Source organism: Drosophila teissieri, chromosome 2R, assembly GCF_016746235.2.
Source record: "Drosophila teissieri strain GT53w chromosome 2R, Prin_Dtei_1.1, whole genome shotgun sequence".
NCBI classification, from domain to species: Eukaryota; Metazoa; Arthropoda; class Insecta; order Diptera; family Drosophilidae; genus Drosophila; species Drosophila teissieri.
This window is the reverse complement of record NC_053030.1, coordinates 23,007,514-23,025,221: the sequence shown is the minus strand read 5'-3', so window position 1 is coordinate 23,025,221 and position 17,708 is coordinate 23,007,514. Positions and strand designations below refer to the sequence as shown.

General features: G+C 49.0%; 5 protein-coding genes across 6 annotated transcripts; 2 read left to right on the top strand and 3 right to left on the bottom strand.

The window, feature by feature from the left end:
• Positions 1-70: 70 nt before the first annotated feature.
• On the top strand, positions 71-2,987 carry LOC122612701 (polyadenylate-binding protein). 2 transcript variants are annotated; one of them, XM_043786482.1, is made up of 3 exons: positions 71-466; positions 537-1,398; positions 1,638-2,987. In XM_043786482.1, the coding sequence occupies exons 2-3, from the start codon at positions 700-702 to the stop codon at positions 1,860-1,862; spliced, it is 924 nt and encodes a 307-aa protein (XP_043642417.1). In that variant the 5' UTR covers positions 71-466; positions 537-699; the 3' UTR covers positions 1,863-2,987. The 2 variants fall into 2 exon arrangements, with proteins under 2 accessions (XP_043642417.1, XP_043642416.1); XM_043786481.1 differs by having other exon boundaries at positions 533-1,398.
• Positions 2,218-6,271, bottom strand: LOC122612700. Its single transcript, XM_043786480.1, has one exon. The coding sequence runs from the start codon at positions 6,269-6,271 to the stop codon at positions 4,550-4,552; it is 1,722 nt and encodes a 573-aa protein (XP_043642415.1). The 3' UTR covers positions 2,218-4,549.
• A 277-nt stretch (positions 6,272-6,548) lies between these two features.
• LOC122614539 lies at positions 6,549-8,276 on the bottom strand. The gene has a single exon (XM_043789102.1). The coding sequence runs from the start codon at positions 8,274-8,276 to the stop codon at positions 6,549-6,551; it is 1,728 nt and encodes a 575-aa protein (XP_043645037.1).
• Positions 8,277-8,530: 254 nt separating this feature from the next.
• On the bottom strand, positions 8,531-10,270 carry LOC122614538. Its single transcript, XM_043789101.1, has one exon. The coding sequence runs from the start codon at positions 10,268-10,270 to the stop codon at positions 8,531-8,533; it is 1,740 nt and encodes a 579-aa protein (XP_043645036.1).
• Positions 10,271-10,717: 447 nt separating this feature from the next.
• LOC122613876 (mitochondrial proton/calcium exchanger protein) lies at positions 10,718-16,180 on the top strand. Its single transcript, XM_043788292.1, has 5 exons — positions 10,718-10,748; positions 11,095-11,445; positions 12,770-15,069; positions 15,130-15,426; positions 15,482-16,180. Exons 2-5 carry the CDS (start codon positions 11,373-11,375, stop codon positions 15,833-15,835), a joined length of 3,024 nt encoding a protein of 1,007 aa, XP_043644227.1. The 5' UTR covers positions 10,718-10,748; positions 11,095-11,372; the 3' UTR covers positions 15,836-16,180.
• Positions 16,181-17,708: the final 1,528 nt, after the last annotated feature.

Sequence of the window (17,708 nt, the reverse complement as noted above, 5' to 3'; positions counted from 1 at the left end):
TGCTAAGCAATCGCTACCGAGGAAGTTATCGATAGTACGGCCCAGAACATCAAGGCCCCACGTATCGATGGCAGATGCATCGATGTTTTTTAACATCACTAATCACTAGTAGCGACAGTTTTTGCATAAAATACAATTAAATAATAAAGGGCCATCGCCGAAGCTGCAAAAACCAGGTTTTATATTGCTGCAATTGCTGAAGAATCTAGTTTAGGTGCCACTCGAAAACAATCCCGGAAAGTGTTACGCGAAAGCACAGGAGAGCCCCAAAAAACCAGCCCAAAAGTGAAAGCCCCCAGAAAAAGTAAAGTACAAAAGAGCGAAAGGAAGAGCCAGAGAGAAAACGAAAAAATAGAGAGAGAGAGAAAGAGCGAGAGAGCGAAGAGCGTGGAAAAGAGTCTGGGCGAGAGAAAAACGATTTTTTCAACTCCGCGAATCCTTGGTCATATTCCGTGTGCAAATCCTGGTAAGTGGGCATTCCACCCATTCCACCTGACCAGATTGGCCATAACGCAGATTCCGGTCAACGCAGGTAGAGCGGGAAGTTAAAAGGATTAAGACCAGGACCAGAACGCCGTCAAGATTCTCGGGCCCATCTACAGCGGTATCCAGATCCAGAGCCACGGCCACCAGGACGCAGAATCCACCTACAGCACTCCACTAGCCGCCACCACGCTCCACAAACAGCCAGCAGCCATCATGTTCGTCAATTCCATGACGTTCCGCGGCAATCCGGCGAACTACCACCAGCAGCAGCCGGCCCTAAACCACCACACGCTGGCAGCGGCGCACCACCAGCAGCAGCTGCACCACCACGCCGCTGCCGCTGGCCACCTGAGCCACGTCGGCGGCGGCCACGCAGCCAGTAACCACCTGGCGGCCGCTGCTGTGCTCGGGCGGCATGGCCACAACTCCCTGGGCAGCGGGCACACGTCTAGTTCCTCGCACTCGGCTAATGTGGGCGTGGGAGTAGGCGGCGGAGCTCTGGCCAGCGGCTCCACCGGGGGCAGTGGAGGAAACAGCTCTCCGGACAGTGGCAAGATCTATATCAAGAACCTGGAGCGGTCCATCGACAACAAGGCGGTGTACGACACGTTCTCGGTGTTCGGAAACATCCTGAACTGCAATGTGGCCAAGGACGAGGATGGCAATTCGCGCGGCTATGGGTTTGTGCATTTCGATTCGGAGGAGGCCGCCCGGGCGGCCATCGAGAAGGTGAATGGGATGCTGTGCAATAATCAGAAGGTGCATGTGGTCAAGTTCATACCACGGCGGGACCGGGAGCAGGAGAAGGCCACGCACTTCAAGAATCTGTATGTAAAGAACCTCAGCGAGGAGTTCACCGAGCAGCATTTGCGCGAGATGTTCGAGCCCTACGGCCGCATCACCAGTCACAAGGTACGTTGTTTGGTCACCTCATCTTCCCTGCGGGGGTGTTAGTGGGGCCGGGTGGTTGAACGACAACCATGTGGCACAGTTTCGCACTCTCTTACATCCTCTCTTGCGACCTTGCTGCGCATGCCCATGTAGCCACGAGGAGTTGTGGCGGCGGGGAAGATGAGGACTCCACCTGGCCCACCTGGCCCATCTGTGCTGATTTGTTTATATCATCGATTTGCTTTCTCCGATCCTTGCAGCTCATGCTGGACGAGGAGGGGCGCTCCCGGCGCTTCGGTTTCGTGGCCTACGAGAACCCACAGTCGGCGCTGGCCGCCGTAATTGGCCTGCACGGCAAGCAGCTGGGCGACAACAAGTTTTTGTACGTGGCAAGAGCCCTCAGCAAGGCCGAGCGGCAGCAGGAGATCAATCGCAAGCTGGAGGAGCGCAAGCGCCAGAAGGCTGGCCAGATATTCTACTACTAAGGCGGCGGTGGCGGTAGTGGTGGCGGCGTCGGCAGCTGATCCAAGGACATCGCTAGGAGTTGACTCGGAACCACACACATACAATACACACCCATATATAAACCTATATAGATATTTACGAGAAATTGTATCGAGCAGCTAGGCGGACATTCAGGCAGCAGACGGACGGGATGCAGCTCCTGCGCATATACACTTAGATGTAGGCAAAAGTCTTGCAACACAGTTGAAATTTATAGAGAAACACAGGTCAGAAACAAAGCGAGAGGTGGTAGAAGAGGAGCTCTCGAATCGAAAGGATTTTCTAGGCATTAGGACAACAATTTCTTAGCACTCACTAGCGTTTTTTTGGAATTAGATGTTTGTCTTTACTGTTGAATTTAGTGAGCAGAGGCTTTGCTGTCAGCTTCTCGCCTAAAGAACACATTGCGTACACGTATTTCGAAATGTATTTACCCACACCAGGCCAACATTCACACTGGCCCCTTGGCATTAAGTCTAGATCGTGCGATCGCAACTAGAGCTACGCCCAGCAAGTCCTGGGCAACATATGAATATTTACACTTACCTAATATATATTAAAACAAAACTAAAGCAAGAGACAAAACGAAAAAAAAAGAACAAAAAACAAAATCGAAAAACGGAAAAAAATACAATTGATGTAACCCCTATTAACAAGTGAAGCACCCACTCCACGTATATACATAAACATATACATATATCTAAAGTAAACCCACACGCTGTAGTTAAAAAGCGTTTATAATACTCACACACCCTACGCTATAACTAATACTTTTGACGAGGAAATCAAGTGCAACCATTGCGAAAGCGAACCTACACGTAATTTATATAGTAGACGCAGATTAGCTGGACGAGGATTAGGTCAGAGCTGGACAGCTGGTCAGCTGAAAAGCTAGAAGCTAGAGAGCTGGGAAGATCAGATATGGAAGTAGCAGGGGCCCAGCGCCACTCCTGCGGGCAGTACATGAGTATTAAAATTTTAGCAATTACAAGACATTTTTGTAATTATTGTACATTGTTTCAAGTAGCAGAAACTAAAGTGAAACCACAAACAGGACCGCAGACAGTAACGACAGTAAGGTAACGAGAACAAAAACAAAATGAAAACAAAACAAAACGAAAACTAATTGAATGTAACCAATCCAAGAAGTGTACACAGTGCAATGTTTGAAATCTTTTAGAATATGGATATTATTATGGATACAAGGCACGATCGCCAGAAAGTAAATCGCATGATCGATCGAATAATTCAAAGCACTCTGTAGGCAGGCGTGTAAACCCAAATGAAAGCAGATACATAAATAATTTAAGATTATTGAGCTTAATTTTTAAAGTGTTTCCGCGAACCGAACAGAAAACGAAAGCAAATAGAGAGAAGAAAATTATTAACGCTAAACTCAGTCGAAATTTGTAAGATTCAAGTTTTGCGTCTAGACATATACACAATGTATAGTTAAAACAGTACCACACACAGAAACAGAAACAAAAACAAAGAAAGAGAAAGATGAGAAATTAAATGACATAAAATAGTTATAACGATGGCAATATTTAGGATGGCATAACTAACGTACTAACGTACCCTCATTTGACCATATTTATTTCCATTACACTTCACTTCATTTCGAGGTTACGACTCTAGTTTCCAGGACAAAAGTAGGATTAGGCCTCCACTGTAGCAAGGTAACACTGTAACACTGAAACACTGTAACTCACACAGAACATATGCAATATGAATTTACAAGACAACCAGGAGAAATTACGCAATTACGCAATTGAATAATATTTACACAAATGTAATGTACAAAACCAAACAAAAAAGAGAAAGAAATGAAATGAAATTTATTTTCCTTTGCCAAGCAAATGCGACATACTTCTTATTATTATTACAAATTATAAATTACAAATTACAAATTATAATTGTAATCGAAACGTCATCTTTGGTAATTGCTTTTGCAGAATTTACCTAAAAACAAAACAAAATAAACGAGAAACAAAACAAAACAAAATAAAACCCAAAGGACAACCCTTTTATAGTGCTAAATTTTTAGAGTACAACAAATGTTAATTCAGTCCTACAAAATTAATTGATAACACACCATCGAACCCCACACACTCCACACCAAGTTTACTCAATTGTGCACCTTCGCTAACGAGACACACGACACCTGCATTCGAACTGCATTCGAGCTGCATTCTCCTCACGAGAACCTAGTTTATTTGACCTTTTGCTTGGAACTTTTGCTGGGAAAGTCCCATTTTAATGACTAGCGAACCACGAGGAGCACAGATAATTGCGACACAGATGGCGTTTAATATATGCATTATATATGTAATTCCATTGAAGCGAATCCTAATTATAACATATTACGAATACCTACTTATTAACAAACCTAAAAACAATCGAAAATGAAAATGAAAACAAGTAAAATGATCAAGAAAAATGAAAATGAACAAGAAACGGAAAACATTTAACGATGAAAATCAAGATGCAGTGAGCAGAGACATGTGAAACTTGAATAAAAATGCTTTTGCAAAAAGTGTTTGAAATTGCGACCTGGCGAGTTTTTAATTACACGATCTACTTAGTGCTTGGACTTAGCACTTGGAGCAAGATAGCTCCATAGCTAGCACCAGTATGCTAGTCGGGTTGGGAGATACAATTAGTCCGTTCAGAGTGCGACGTTCCTCGAATGCCACTTGTGGTGAGCCACCTCCAGGAGGAGCACCAGGGTACTAAAGCCACTTCCGCCCAGGAAGCCCAGCCACACGAGCTGAAAGTCGGTCCACTTGAGATCGCAGTACGGGTTACCCGCATCCTCCTTGTACGAGATCTTCCGGAGGGCCACCAAATCGTCGAAGCTGCGCCGGAACCAGAAGGGATAGAGTCCGGTTTCGCGGGTGAGAGCAGCATATCGAACAAGGGACTTGCGGAAGATGGAGTTCCGTGGCAGCGGCATAGTCATAATTTGCAACGGCTGGAACACCATGTCGTAGGATCGGCGGAACAGGGGTCGCCAGAGCCTCACCTGGGAGAGCTCCAGGAACGGCCACAAGGTGTTGCTCACAGGGTAGGCGTAGGAGGGATCCAGGGAGATGCGCCTCCTCTGGAAGTCCGTCGAGTTCGACAACTGAAATATGTCGCCGTAGGCCTTCATAAAGTCGGCGCCCAATAGCAATGACATGTACCTAAACTCATCGCGGATGACCAGGACTTTCAGCTGCAGAAAGCGGAACTGATCCCAATCTAGGATGCGATCAATCGCCGGCGGATGCACGAGTCCCATCGTCAGGTTGGCCATGTAGTAGTTGCTCAAAAAGAACCCACTCAGCAGGAGCAGCGAATAAATGAACATCAGTTTGGGGGAGAGGCTTCTCGGCAGGACAATTGGCTGTGCCAAGGCTCCTCGCAGCATCTTATCCGCCAGGAAGTAGCACCGCCAGGTGGGCCTCAGGCCCGCCTCGATCCGATGGGCATTGCCGAGCACCACTCCCACAACTATCATGATGGCTAGCAGTCGCTCCAGGCCCAGTTTGACGAAAAGTTGAGCTCGCGGAACGGGGGACTCCATGGGCAGCATCAGGAACCAGCTGGAAATCTCCATGGGCACTTCCTGGCTGTCTGTCCTGTTGTAGAGGGACATGATGCCCAGCGGAAAGTCCACGTGATGTATCTTTGAGAGCCTGGACACGGTGAAGTGCCTCATACCGTGCTCGGGCACGAGGTCCCAGGAGATCTTCAGAGTTGCATTAATGGTGTCCACGTAGTTGCGTATGAAGGTATGCAGGTATCCGGCCAACTGGCGCTCTCCCTCGGCATTCCGGTAGCACATTGTGCGTGGAATCACGTTGCCAGGCATTGCAGTTACTGTATGCCCCCCAAGGTCCTCCAGTTGTGGGACGAAGTACCGATGAACTTCCTCCACCTTTCGTTTTACAACGCGGATTGCCGGGAATGCCTGGTAGCTGTAGATGAATTCTGTGTTGGAACCCACAAGTGCCAGCACATTCAGCATGTTTTCCCACAAACACCCCAGGAATAGATCATGTATCTGCTCCTCCGAGGATGAGAGGAGTACGGTGGGAGTATCTCGGATGCCCTCAAGGCTGCTGTACAGCGACTTCACTGCATCTTCGCTGTTGTTCTGCAAGCACGCCAGTGCTAGCATCTCAGAGTTGAAAGTATCTTTCAGATACGCGTTGCGCATTCCCCTCCAGCTGATGATGGGAACATCGTTTTCATAGGGCTCCAGGTTCCAGCACGAAGTGGAATCCCCTACGATGAGCATGGTTGTGAAGTGTAGCTCCTTCCTGAGGGCCACCAGTATGTCGCTCAGGAAAGCACTCCGTGTGCCAATCGAGCTGAGAAGTACAAGGTACATGGCAAGCCGCATTGTAAGGCGACTGCTCAGACTGCTTGGGTAGGATAAACTGCAAGTGGACGGAACTTTCACACGGAGTTGTGGTATGATAAGATCTAAGGTCCGAGTCCAAATTAGTCAAGCAATTAGAGACCATAAAACACGTGAGTTCAAAAGTCACGGTTTCTAATTGGACTGCAAGGGCCGAAAACATTGAGGCACACATGAGAACCATAGAAGGTTATATCACAAAAAAAAACAAGTGCCATTTATTGGTAAGTCATGGTTGAAATATGGTTACAGAATGACTTCATTGGTGAGTGCGCCTGCAGAGCCACCTGCGGTACCCAATCTCGGCCAGGAAGACCAGGCAATTCACGGTAGTTCCTGCAAGGAAGCCAAGCCAGGCAAAGTGGAAATCCTGCCACTGCAGATCAGAGTAGGAGTCATGGACCCAGTCCTCCTTGTAGGAGATTTTGTGGATGGCCACCAGCTCGGAAAAGCTGTTCTGGAACCAGAGCAGATACAGGCCGCCCTCACTGGTCCGTAGCCTATAGCGTTTGAGCGAGCTGAGGAATATGGAGTTCTTCGGCATGGTCATGCCCATGATTATGAAGGGCAGGAAGACCAACTCCTTGGATCGCCGGAAGATGGGCCGGTGGAGTTTGACTTGGGCCTGCTTCAAAAGTGGCCACAAGGTGCCCGTCACGGGAAAGGCAAAGTGCAGCTCCATGGACATTCGCTTGGTCTGAAAATCCGCAGGATCGGCTGCCAGAAAGAGTTCGCTGTGCGACTCCACATACTCCTTGCCCCTTATGGACTTCAAGTAATCCACCTCCGGCGGCAGCATCAGGATCTTCAGCTGTGCGCTGCGCATTTGATCGAAGTTGGTTACCGGTTCACTTGTCGGGGGTTGGACGAGCCAGGCTGTGAGGTAGACCATCACGTAGTTGCTGACAAAGAAGCCACTGACCAGGAGCAGCCAGTAGACGAACATTAGCTTGGCCGAGAGCCTATGCGGCAGGATGAATGGCTGCGCCAGGACGCCCCGGATCACAGTGCTCCCCACCGAACAGCAGCGCCAGCTGGGAGATAAGCCAGCTTCAAAGCGATGTGCGTTACTCAGCACCATGGCCAGGAGTATGATGATGGGTATCAGGTACAGCGACAAGCCGAATTTGGTGAAGAACCGGGCTCGAGGAAGGGTGGGCTCCTTGGGCAGCATGAGGAACCAGCTGGATATCTCCATGGGGATGTCCTGCTGCAATGTCTCGAAAGTTATACCGCCCAGGCCCAAGGGAAAGTCGACGTGATTTCTCCCGCTGAAACTGTCCATATCGAAGTTGCCGTCCTCCGGGTACAGGTCCCAGCGGATCTGCAGACTGGCGTTAATGGTGCTCACATAGTTCCGGATGAAGTGGCTCAGGTATCCGCCCATCTGCATCACTCCATCCGCGCCGCGGTGCACCAAAGTTCTCGGCATGATGCCGTCGGGCACACTCTGCAGCACACAGCCCCCCAGATCCTCAAGCTGAGGCTCAAAGTAGCGACGCACTTCCTCCACCCTGCGCTTCACAACGCGAAGTGCTGGGAATGCATGGAAGCTGTAGATGAACTCCATTCTGGAGTCATTGAACGCGAGGACATTCAGCATACTCTCACTGAAGCACTCCTCGAAGATATCGCCTATGTCCCAGTCCGAAGATGCGAATAGAATGGTGGGAGTGTCTCGCAGGTTCTCCAGATAGCTGTACAGTGACCTCATAGTATCTTCTTCGCCTTTATCCAGGCAGACCAGCACCAGTATCTTTGCGTTGAAAGTATCTTTAAGGTAAACGTTTTCGTTCGCTGTAAAGCTTAGCAGCGGAACTCCGTCGTGGAAGTTGGTTCGGTCCCAGCACTCGAGTTGGGAACTACTTTCCAAGAGCAACAAGGTCCTGTAGCCCAGCTCATCCTCAAGGCACTTCAGCATGTTCCTCAAGGAACCATCATGAGCTCCCGCCAAGCAGGCGAAGGTGAAATACAGTGCGAGCCGCATTGCTATGGCGACTGTCCGAAACGAGTTGCTAACACATACTGCCACTTTGCCGCACTTCCCAAAGGGGAATGGCCCTTGCGATAGGATCTGATATCTCTCAGTTGCACAGCCGGGAGCGAAATGCAATAACAATCAGTTGTCACTTAGTGTAATGGCAGGCCAGTGCCTGCATTTATGGGTGGCTTTATCCAATTAGGACTCGCAAAGTACTATAAATGCTTAAATAAAACGAAGCAGTACCATAGTATTCAAGTTCAATGCTGGTTTCGTCTTGATTGCCACCTGTGGTATCCAATCTCGCCCAGCAGCACCAGCATACTTGCGATGCTTCCTGCCACGAGGCCCAGCCACACAAAGCTGAAGTCCTGCCACTCGAGGTCCCGATAAGTCTGCCGGCCATCATCCACCTTGTAGTGGATCTTCCGGAGGGCCACTAGCTCGCCGAAGCTCCGCTTGAACCAGTACTCGTACAAGCCGCTCTGCTGGGTGAGGGCCCTGTACCGATTCAGGGACTTGTGGAACATGGAGTTCTTCGGCAGGGGCATGGCCATGATGAGCAGGGGTATGAGCACCATCTCGCGGGATCGCCGGAACTCTGGCTTCGGCAGGCGGATCTGTGCGTGCTCCAGCAATGGCCACAAGGTGAACGTCACGGGATAGGCATAGGATTGGTCCATGGCCAAGCGCTTGTCCTGGAAACGCGCCGAGTCGGATAGCTCGAAGAGATCGCTGTTGCTCTCGATGAACTCCTTGCCCAGGGCTTTCGTCATGGTATTCAACTCGGAGGGAACAATCAGGACCTTCAGGTTCAAGGAGCGCATTTGCTCCCAGCTGTAGATTAGCTGCCCCGATGGAGGATGCACGAACCACGTCTCCAGAAGGGAGGTGGCATAGTTGCTGTAGGTGAATCCATTCAGCAGGATAAGCGCGTACACAAGCATTAGATTGAAGGACAGCCTGCGGGGTAGGAAGAATGCCTGTGCCAGTGCTCCTCGCAGGATTCTGTCCGCCATGACGTAGCAGCGCCAGCTGGGCCGCAAGCCCATCTCAATGCGATGGGCACTGCTCAGCAGGATGGTCAGCAGCAGCAGCACTGGCGTTAGTTTCTCAAAGCCCAGCATGATGAAGAACTGAGCCCGAGGAAGACTGGGTTCCATGGGCAGCATCAGGAACCAGCTGGAGATCTCCAAGGGAACGTTCTGACTCGTCGAGCCGTGCTCCAAGCCATGGATGCCCAGTGGGAAGTCCACTTTATGCATCTCCGAGAGCCTGACCACTTCCCCCAACTGAATTGTGCCGCCTTCGGGCACCAGACGCCAGCAGATCCTGAGAGTTGCGTTGATGGTGCTCACGTAGTTCCGCATGAAGGGGTAGAGGTATCCAGCCAGCTGGCGACTCCCATCCGGGCTCCTGGAGACCACAGTGCGCGGGATAATGTTGTCGGGCAGAGCACTGAGGCTGTAGCCACCCAGATCTTCTAGTTGGGGCTCGAAGTACCGAGGGATGTCCTTTACATTGCGTTTTATGATTCGAAACTCGGGGAATGCCCGAAAGCTGTAGACGAACTGCCTGTTTGAGCCTTTGAAAGCCAACACATTGAGCATTTTTCTTCTCAGACACTCCAGCAAGACATCCTGGACTTCGGAGTCCGACAGGACGAACAGTATGGTGGGCGTATCGCGCATATCCTGGAGATTCTCATAGAGAGCCTGCATGGTACGCACTTCGTTTCCGTTCAGGCAAGCTAGTGCCAGTATGTTTGTGTTAAACGCATCTTTAAGATACAAACTTTGATTGGCGTTGAAGCTTAGAATGGGCACCGCTCCTTGAAAGTACTCGTGCCTCCAACAGGGTTCACTTTCACTCGAACTTTCTAATAGAAGAATCGCTTCGTAGTGCAGCTCTTGCTCGAGCGCATTAAGAATGTATCTGAAGGATACGCAGTGCGCGTCTGCCAGGCCGATGGCTACAAGCAGATACAAACTCAGACTCATTCTCGAGCTGTCTGCTCTGGAGTGCGGAGTCAAGTGAACTGCAACCTAACCAGATCGAGTTCATAGAGTTTGGGTAATTAGGAAAAAGTCGAATAAACGCATTGTTTATAGAACAATGGTTACTCAAGTGTCATAGGATTTAATTGGCCTGGGTGCTAGCCTAAAGTGCATTACAGCTCTATTTTGGTTCTATCTATAAATAATAAATTTGATGTCGCAGTAAGTGTAAGCACTAAAGATGCTTTGATTCGCTTCTTCTCTTCAATTATTTCAATTTCAATTTACTTCGTGTATCTTACACATCTGTTTTGACATTGTAAGTTACATTATATGTAGATGTAAGCACCTGAGTCCCCCTAACATACGGCAATTAGCAATCGGTGTTTTTTGGCACTCGCGGAACGGTCACACTGATGTCAAACGTGAAAAAAGTAAGAAAACAGACGGTTTAGTTTAGATTTTATTATTTACTGGCACGGTAGGAATGACAAAGGGCTTCTATATAAACTGCACTGCGGATACGCTATAATCAGCGGCTACATTTCAGGCGTGATTTAACCGGTTGTCAGTCGCACGAAATGCGAACACACTTCGAAATTTGTTGCTGTAGTTGTGTAATTTGGTGTGAAAGAGCGTGCGAGGCAAAAACAAAAACAAATCAAGATCGCGCGATATTGCGTCGATGACGTAGCTCAGTGCGTGCGTGTGCGTGAGTGTGTGTGTGTCCAAAAAGGAATTTGGGATTTAATCAATGTATTGACTTTTAACCAAATCAGCAGTAGGCTAAACCCAGAATTCCCACCTTCTATTTACTTTTCCAATAGACGAGAATCGTGGGAAGGAACCCGTTACTTGCGCCAGCGAAAGTGGAACAGAGAAGGACAGTGAGGACAGAATCAAGCAACAGCATACGGCAGACGAAAACAAAAACAAAGGCGAAATAGGGCGAAAGCAATCAGAAGGCGAGCGACAGAGAACCCAAAGATACACAATCCACAGACAGTTTGTCGGAAATTCAAAATTACATTTGAAAACACTTTGGATTCGGATTGGAGGCAGCGCCAAGCCACGCCCCTCTTCGCCAACGCCCGCCGCCGCCGCCATGAACGCCCTGCTGCGCCACAAGGGACGCAATTTGCGGACGAGTCACTTGGCCCAGAATGTCTACAAGCGCTGTAAGTTGGCCAAAACGGGGAAGCAAAAGCGAAATCGCGTGAAAACTTTCCACTCGTGTGTGCGTTATCGGGCATTTTGTTTTGACTGCACTTTCGCTGAAAACAGCTGACTGGCTGGAAACTGCGACGTGCGCTGGAAGTTCTACAGTGGGTGAACAGCAGCAGGGGCGTCGCCTCAAAATATTCTAGGGGGATCCGAATTTATTTGCTTTCGAGCAAACAACAAACACAGTTCTTTCCGGTTTGGGAGCTCTACTGACGTATCAGTGTTTTGGAAACTTAGCTGCTAATTTAATTACTGGCGTTGTTTTCAGCAATTTGTTGACTTTGGATCGCGACAACTGACAATCTAATCTTTTACCCTATTCATATGGCTTATTTTTGATAATAATAATTTCTTTATCTTTAACATCTTTCACTAAAAGCCGACTGGCTCTTTAAGGTTATATGCGGGATTATTCCTATACCCTTGTCTTTACTAGTGACTCACAGATTTCGTAGGAAGTCACCTGCCAGGGAATAGATTCACCGACAGGTAGCAGAAAACCCAGACATTGAGGCACCTGCAGAAAAGTACAGTCCTAGTTCAGAGTTGAAAGCGGGTCTAAACCATCGTAGATACTCGAAATAGGTCGGAATCACCCTCACCTTCTCCACAGCAGTTCCTCCTCCTCCTGTTCCCTCCTTTTCACTCAATTGCAAAATCATTTACCTTGAGCGCTTGCCAAGAATCGGAAAATCAAATAAAAGAAAGCAAAAGGAAAAGGAAAAGTGCGCTGTAAACAATTGCAGTCGACGGCGACTTCTGAATGTTTGCTAAGCATGTATTTATAGAAGAACGTAGAGAATTTTCACCGGCTGTGTGAGTTTTCGGTTTTTTCGCTTTGCCATTTATGTAAGCTTCACTCCAGGTGCTAATTTATCTGGTCAGTCGCCGGCAATCTTTGCCTTCCCATTATCAACTATCGCCCCACTGAAAACCCCAACAAAATCCATGATCAAGGGGCTTATCAACTACAAACTCTCTCCATTTCTTGTAGCTTTGATTAATAACTCATCAAGTACTGTTTCCTTCATTCTTTGTTCTTCATTTTCCGCTGGCTCTTCATCTGATCTCATTTTCATTGAAACAAGGAAAGGTGTTTCGGGAAATCATATGGAATCAGGTTATTGACCTGAAAGATTCTTTTGTGGGATAATTATATTGTCTTATTTCCTTGTTGTTGTGTATTAAAATAGAGTAATGATCACTGCCTGTTACAGACATACTTATCTTACTTCTACTACTTATCTTACTAACTGCCTCTTTCAATGCCTTTTGCAGTTCTTAAAACGAACTGTTGCGCATGCAGCTCGGTGAACTTCACAGATGAACCCGCCAAAGAAGAGGAACGGCCGCGAAGATCGGCGTCGACTTCGGTGCTGGAGCTAAGCAGAAGGTTTCAGCCGACTGCCAGCTACGGATACCACTACTCCGGCTATGGATTCAGGCATCTGCACACCAGCCGGACGATGCTGGAGACGTCCAGCTCAAAGATCGACGCGACCGTCAAGAAGCTGAAGAACCAGCAGAAGGAGAAGGTCGAGGAGATCATGAAGGAGGTGGCCAATGGCCAGGCAGCAGCTGTTCGTGCCAGCAGTGCCGCTACCGCCACGGCCTCCTCGGACAAGGGTGAAAACGCTAGTGCGACCGCGGGCTCCACTTCGGCGACTGCAACAACGACAACTTTGGCCAAATCCGCTGACAAGTCGGTGGCCAAGCCAAAGAAGCCGCTCCGCACACGCATTTGGGATGAGCTGGTGCACTATTACCACGGCTTTCGCCTGCTCTTCATCGACGTGGCCATTTGCTCGAAGCTCCTTTGGCGGGTGCTTAACGGCAAGACGCTCACGCGACGTGAGAATAAGCAGCTGCAACGGACCACCTCTGACCTGTTTCGTCTGATCCCCTTTTCGGTTTTCATCATCGTGCCCTTCATGGAGCTGCTGCTGCCGGTGTTCATCAAATTCTTCCCCGGCATGCTGCCCTCCACGTTCCAGACTTCGACCGATCGGCAGGAGAAGCTGCGGCAGTCACTGAGCGTCCGCCTCGAGGTGGCCAAGTTCTTGCAGCAAACCCTAGATCAGATGCCCGTCCAGCACAAGGAGCACAGCAGCGAAGAGGCCAAGCAGTTCGAGGCCTTTTTCACTAAGATCCGGAATCCAACGGAGTCAGTGAGCAACGATGAAATCATCAAGTTCGCCAAGCGATTTGACGATGAGATCACCCTAGATTCACTGTCCCGGGAGCAATTGGCGGCACTTTGTCGCGTCCTTGAACTGAACACAATTGGCACCACCACGCTGCTGCGGTTCCAGCTGCGTCTGAAGCTCAGATCTTTGGCCACCGATGACCGGGTGATTGCTCGCGAAGGAGTCGACTCCCTGGACCTTCTGGAGCTGCAACAGGCGTGCAAAGCACGTGGGATGCGGGCATATGGCCTAACGGAGGAGCGTCTTCGTTTTCAGCTAAAGGAGTGGATAGATCTCTCGCTGAACGAACAGGTGCCTCCTACACTGCTGCTCCTGTCCCGCACCATGCTTATTTCCGACGACAGCATCACCACCGATAAGCTCAAGGAGACGATGCGCGTGCTACCGGATGCAGTGGGCGCCCACACACGTCACGCCATCGGGGAGAGCGAGGGCAAGGTGGACAACAAGACGAAGATCGAAATCATCAAGGAAGAGGAGCGCAAGATTCGCGAAGAGCGCGAGGAAGAGCGGGAAGAGACCATCGCCAAACGGTCGGCCATCAAGGAGGAGATTCCCGCTCCTTATGTGTTTGCTGAGAACCTGGCGCGTTCCAAGGATCTTTTGGATCACAAGGAACAGCCAGCGGTTTCCGAGACAGACAAGGGCATTTCCTCTACTGATGTACAGCTGCTGTCTGAGGCTCTGAAGACATTGTCCTCTGATAAGCAGCTCGTGGTGGAGAAAGAAACAATCAAGGAACTCAAGGAGGAATTGGCCGACTATAAGGAGGATGTGGAGGAGCTACGCGAGGTGCGACAGGTGGTCAAGGAGCCTGTGCGCGAGAGCCGGGCGGCCAAGTTACTCTACAATCGGGTCAACAAGATGATCTCCCAACTCGATAATGTGCTTAACGACCTGGAGGCCAGACAGCATCAAATCAAGCAGGCGGAATCCAGTGATATTGCAGCCTCCAGTCCCGCGGCCGAACCACAGCAAATGGTGCACATCGACGAGCTGGTTGCCACCATCCGGCGAATGAAGGAGGCATCCGATGAAGAGCGATTCAAGGTTGTCGGGGATCTGCTGGTCAAACTCGACGCGGACAAGGATGGTGTGATTTCTGTGAACGAGATCACCAAGGCGGTGCAGAGCATCGACCGCGAGGCCACGAATATCGACAAGAAGCAGCTGGAGGAGTTCACCGAACTGCTTTCAAAGCTGGCGTCCCGGCGACGTCACGAGGAGATTGTTCACATCGACGATCTCATGAATAACATCAAGGTGCTGAAGGAAACCAGCGATGAGGCACGACTCAAGCACATCGAAGCTGTACTGGAGAAGTTCGATGCCGACAAGGATGGCGTGGTGACTGTCAACGATATTCGCAAGGTAATCATGACATGTGTATTGGGCTGAACATACACTTAACTGATTTGGTGTTTCTTACAGGTGCTGGAGTCGATTGGTCGCGATAACATCAAGCTTAGCGACAAGGCCATTGAGGAACTGATCAGTCTGCTTGACAAGGAGCAAGTGCTGCAGGCAGAGCAGAAGATTGAGAAGGCCATTGCCAAGAGCATGAAAGAGGCTGAGAAACTGAAGTCTGAGGTAGACAAAGCGGATAAGGATTTGTCCAAGCTTGTCAATGATATTCACGATTCTGCAAAGGAGATTCAGGATATTGCCAACGAGATGCGCGATAAGGAGGAAACTTTGCCCGATAAAGCCAAGGAGCTGAAAGCAGAGGTAAGTTTTATTACAGACATGGGGGTCAGTGGTCTAACAACTTTAGTTCCTTCAGCCCGCATTCAAGGATACGGCCAAAACATTGAAGGATAACGCGAAGAACCTGGACGATTTGGCAACGAACCCAAAACCAGACCCCAAATCACCCACCAAGGCTTCAACAGGATCCGGCCCAACCGGAATATCAGGTGGCGGGCCCAACAGTGGTGGCAGTGGCATTGCCAACGGATCAACTACGGAATCAGCGCTGCGAGAGGCGGCCGAGCGTCAAATGGAAAAGATCCTGCCCTCCACAGACATTGGTCTGCCCCCCACGATACAAACACCATCGCAACCACCGACGTCGAAAAAAGCAACGGCCACGGCATCGACCCTCTCCACGACGATTACGGCCAAGAAGCTGCTCTGACCGGCCAATGAGTCCAAGAAGGGAGCGGCGGAGACAACTCCTAAGCGTGTACCTAAGCCGAAGTGATGTGTTGGAGTAGGGAGTAGGGCGGAGTAGGTGGAGGAGAGGTGCTGCTCGTGTGTCCCATATTGTTCCGACTATGCAAAGAATTAACTGTTACCACTTAACATAAACGTAGCGAGAAAATCGAAACGAAAAGCGACTCTGTTTCTAACTACGTCCGAGATCCTGGAGCAGGATGAGGAGGAGAGTTTGCTATACTTAACGCGTGGCTGTAGTACGGTATCTTCTCTAAGTAAGGCACAAATCAGAAACTACTAGAAATACATAAGAATGTACACTTTACCTATATATCTTGATTTCCAACGACCTAGTTTTACATAAAACCCATTCGAAGCAAGTGGTTTGTAACTCCTTTTCATTTGGCCCAAATTTGCGAAGCGATTGTGATCATTAGGCGAAATGTTAATTTACGATTTATATCATCCCTCTATTAATATGTATATGCATCAAGCAAGTTCATTTGGCCGACCGGTTTTCAGGTATTACCGAAAGGTTGCGAGGCATTCGAGAATAATTGAAACCACGTGATAGATCTAAACAATAATGTGTGTGCTTGACCTAGCAAAACAGAATTTGTAAAAGTGTTTCGCAATAAAAGTTAGTATAAAAAACAATAACCAACTGTAATTACGGGAAAACGAGTCGTCAATTGCCTTATTATCTGTGAAATCGTTCTCACGAAATTTGCAGAAACTACTGCTGAATAGCCATTCGGGACTTTAAATAACTGACTCCAAACGAACAATTGCTTTTGCGAACCGCATTGATTGCTCAGAATTATGTTTTTGCATTGCGTATTGCCTCGGGGGCGGGATGATGGGGTTCCCCAACCGCCCACAAAGACCCGGACTTGCCAACTGGCCGGCTGTGATTCGCAATCGAGAACCGCAGAACACAAACTTTTACGGCCAAGTTAGTTTTGCCGACGGGGGGGAGCAGTGCATGTTCAGCATCATATCCTGGGCTATTGAAGTAATAAAAATTACCACAAAATGTTCAAAAATTTCATCTTTTCCTGCCCGCTGACCCATAAATTCCCATCATATTCAGCGCGAGCCAAGAAAGTGTGGTACTCGTAAAACATTTGGACCGACTCGCAACTATGCTGGCCTCTTTTTGGGGCAAATAAATTAGATATGGGCCTGTGCAGGATTAGTAACTTGTGTATGCCCCGGCATTAATCAATCCCAGCTTGTGCGTAAACACGGGAAACTTCCGACCAGCAGCGAAATCGAAAACAAATAGACGCAGAGCGCTGGAAAAGAATACAACGGAAATTTATTTAAAGGTAAATAAAAGCGCCAAAACGCGAAACAAGCCAAATAATAATAAACTTCAGTTCCGCTGGGAGGGAACTGTTGTTTGCAATCAGGCAAACCAAACCAGGCAACCAGGCAACCAGCGAACCAGCCATCCAACCAACCAACTCAACAACCCAACAAACGGGAACCGCAGACAGACCAGAGGATCCGAGGAGCCGGTGATCCAGAGGGTCGCTGGGTTGGTGGCACGATACGCTGGATGCTGGATGGCCAGGACGGGAAAGTTGGCAGAGTGTCTTGGTCGGCGAAAGTTTGCGCAGCTCAAAGTGCTTCGGATGCAACAATGAAACTCGAAATCTGCCATGAATTGTCTGAAGTGCAGACAATCAGCGACAGACGACAGAGGACAGACGACAGACGACAGGGAACAGAGGAATTTAAAGCATTTCGCCATGGAACGAAGTTAATAAGTTTTAGAGCCAACGCCCGGAGAATGCTCATTGCACTGGCGGGTCGCCGGAAAAATGGCAACATTATTTGAAGATGCT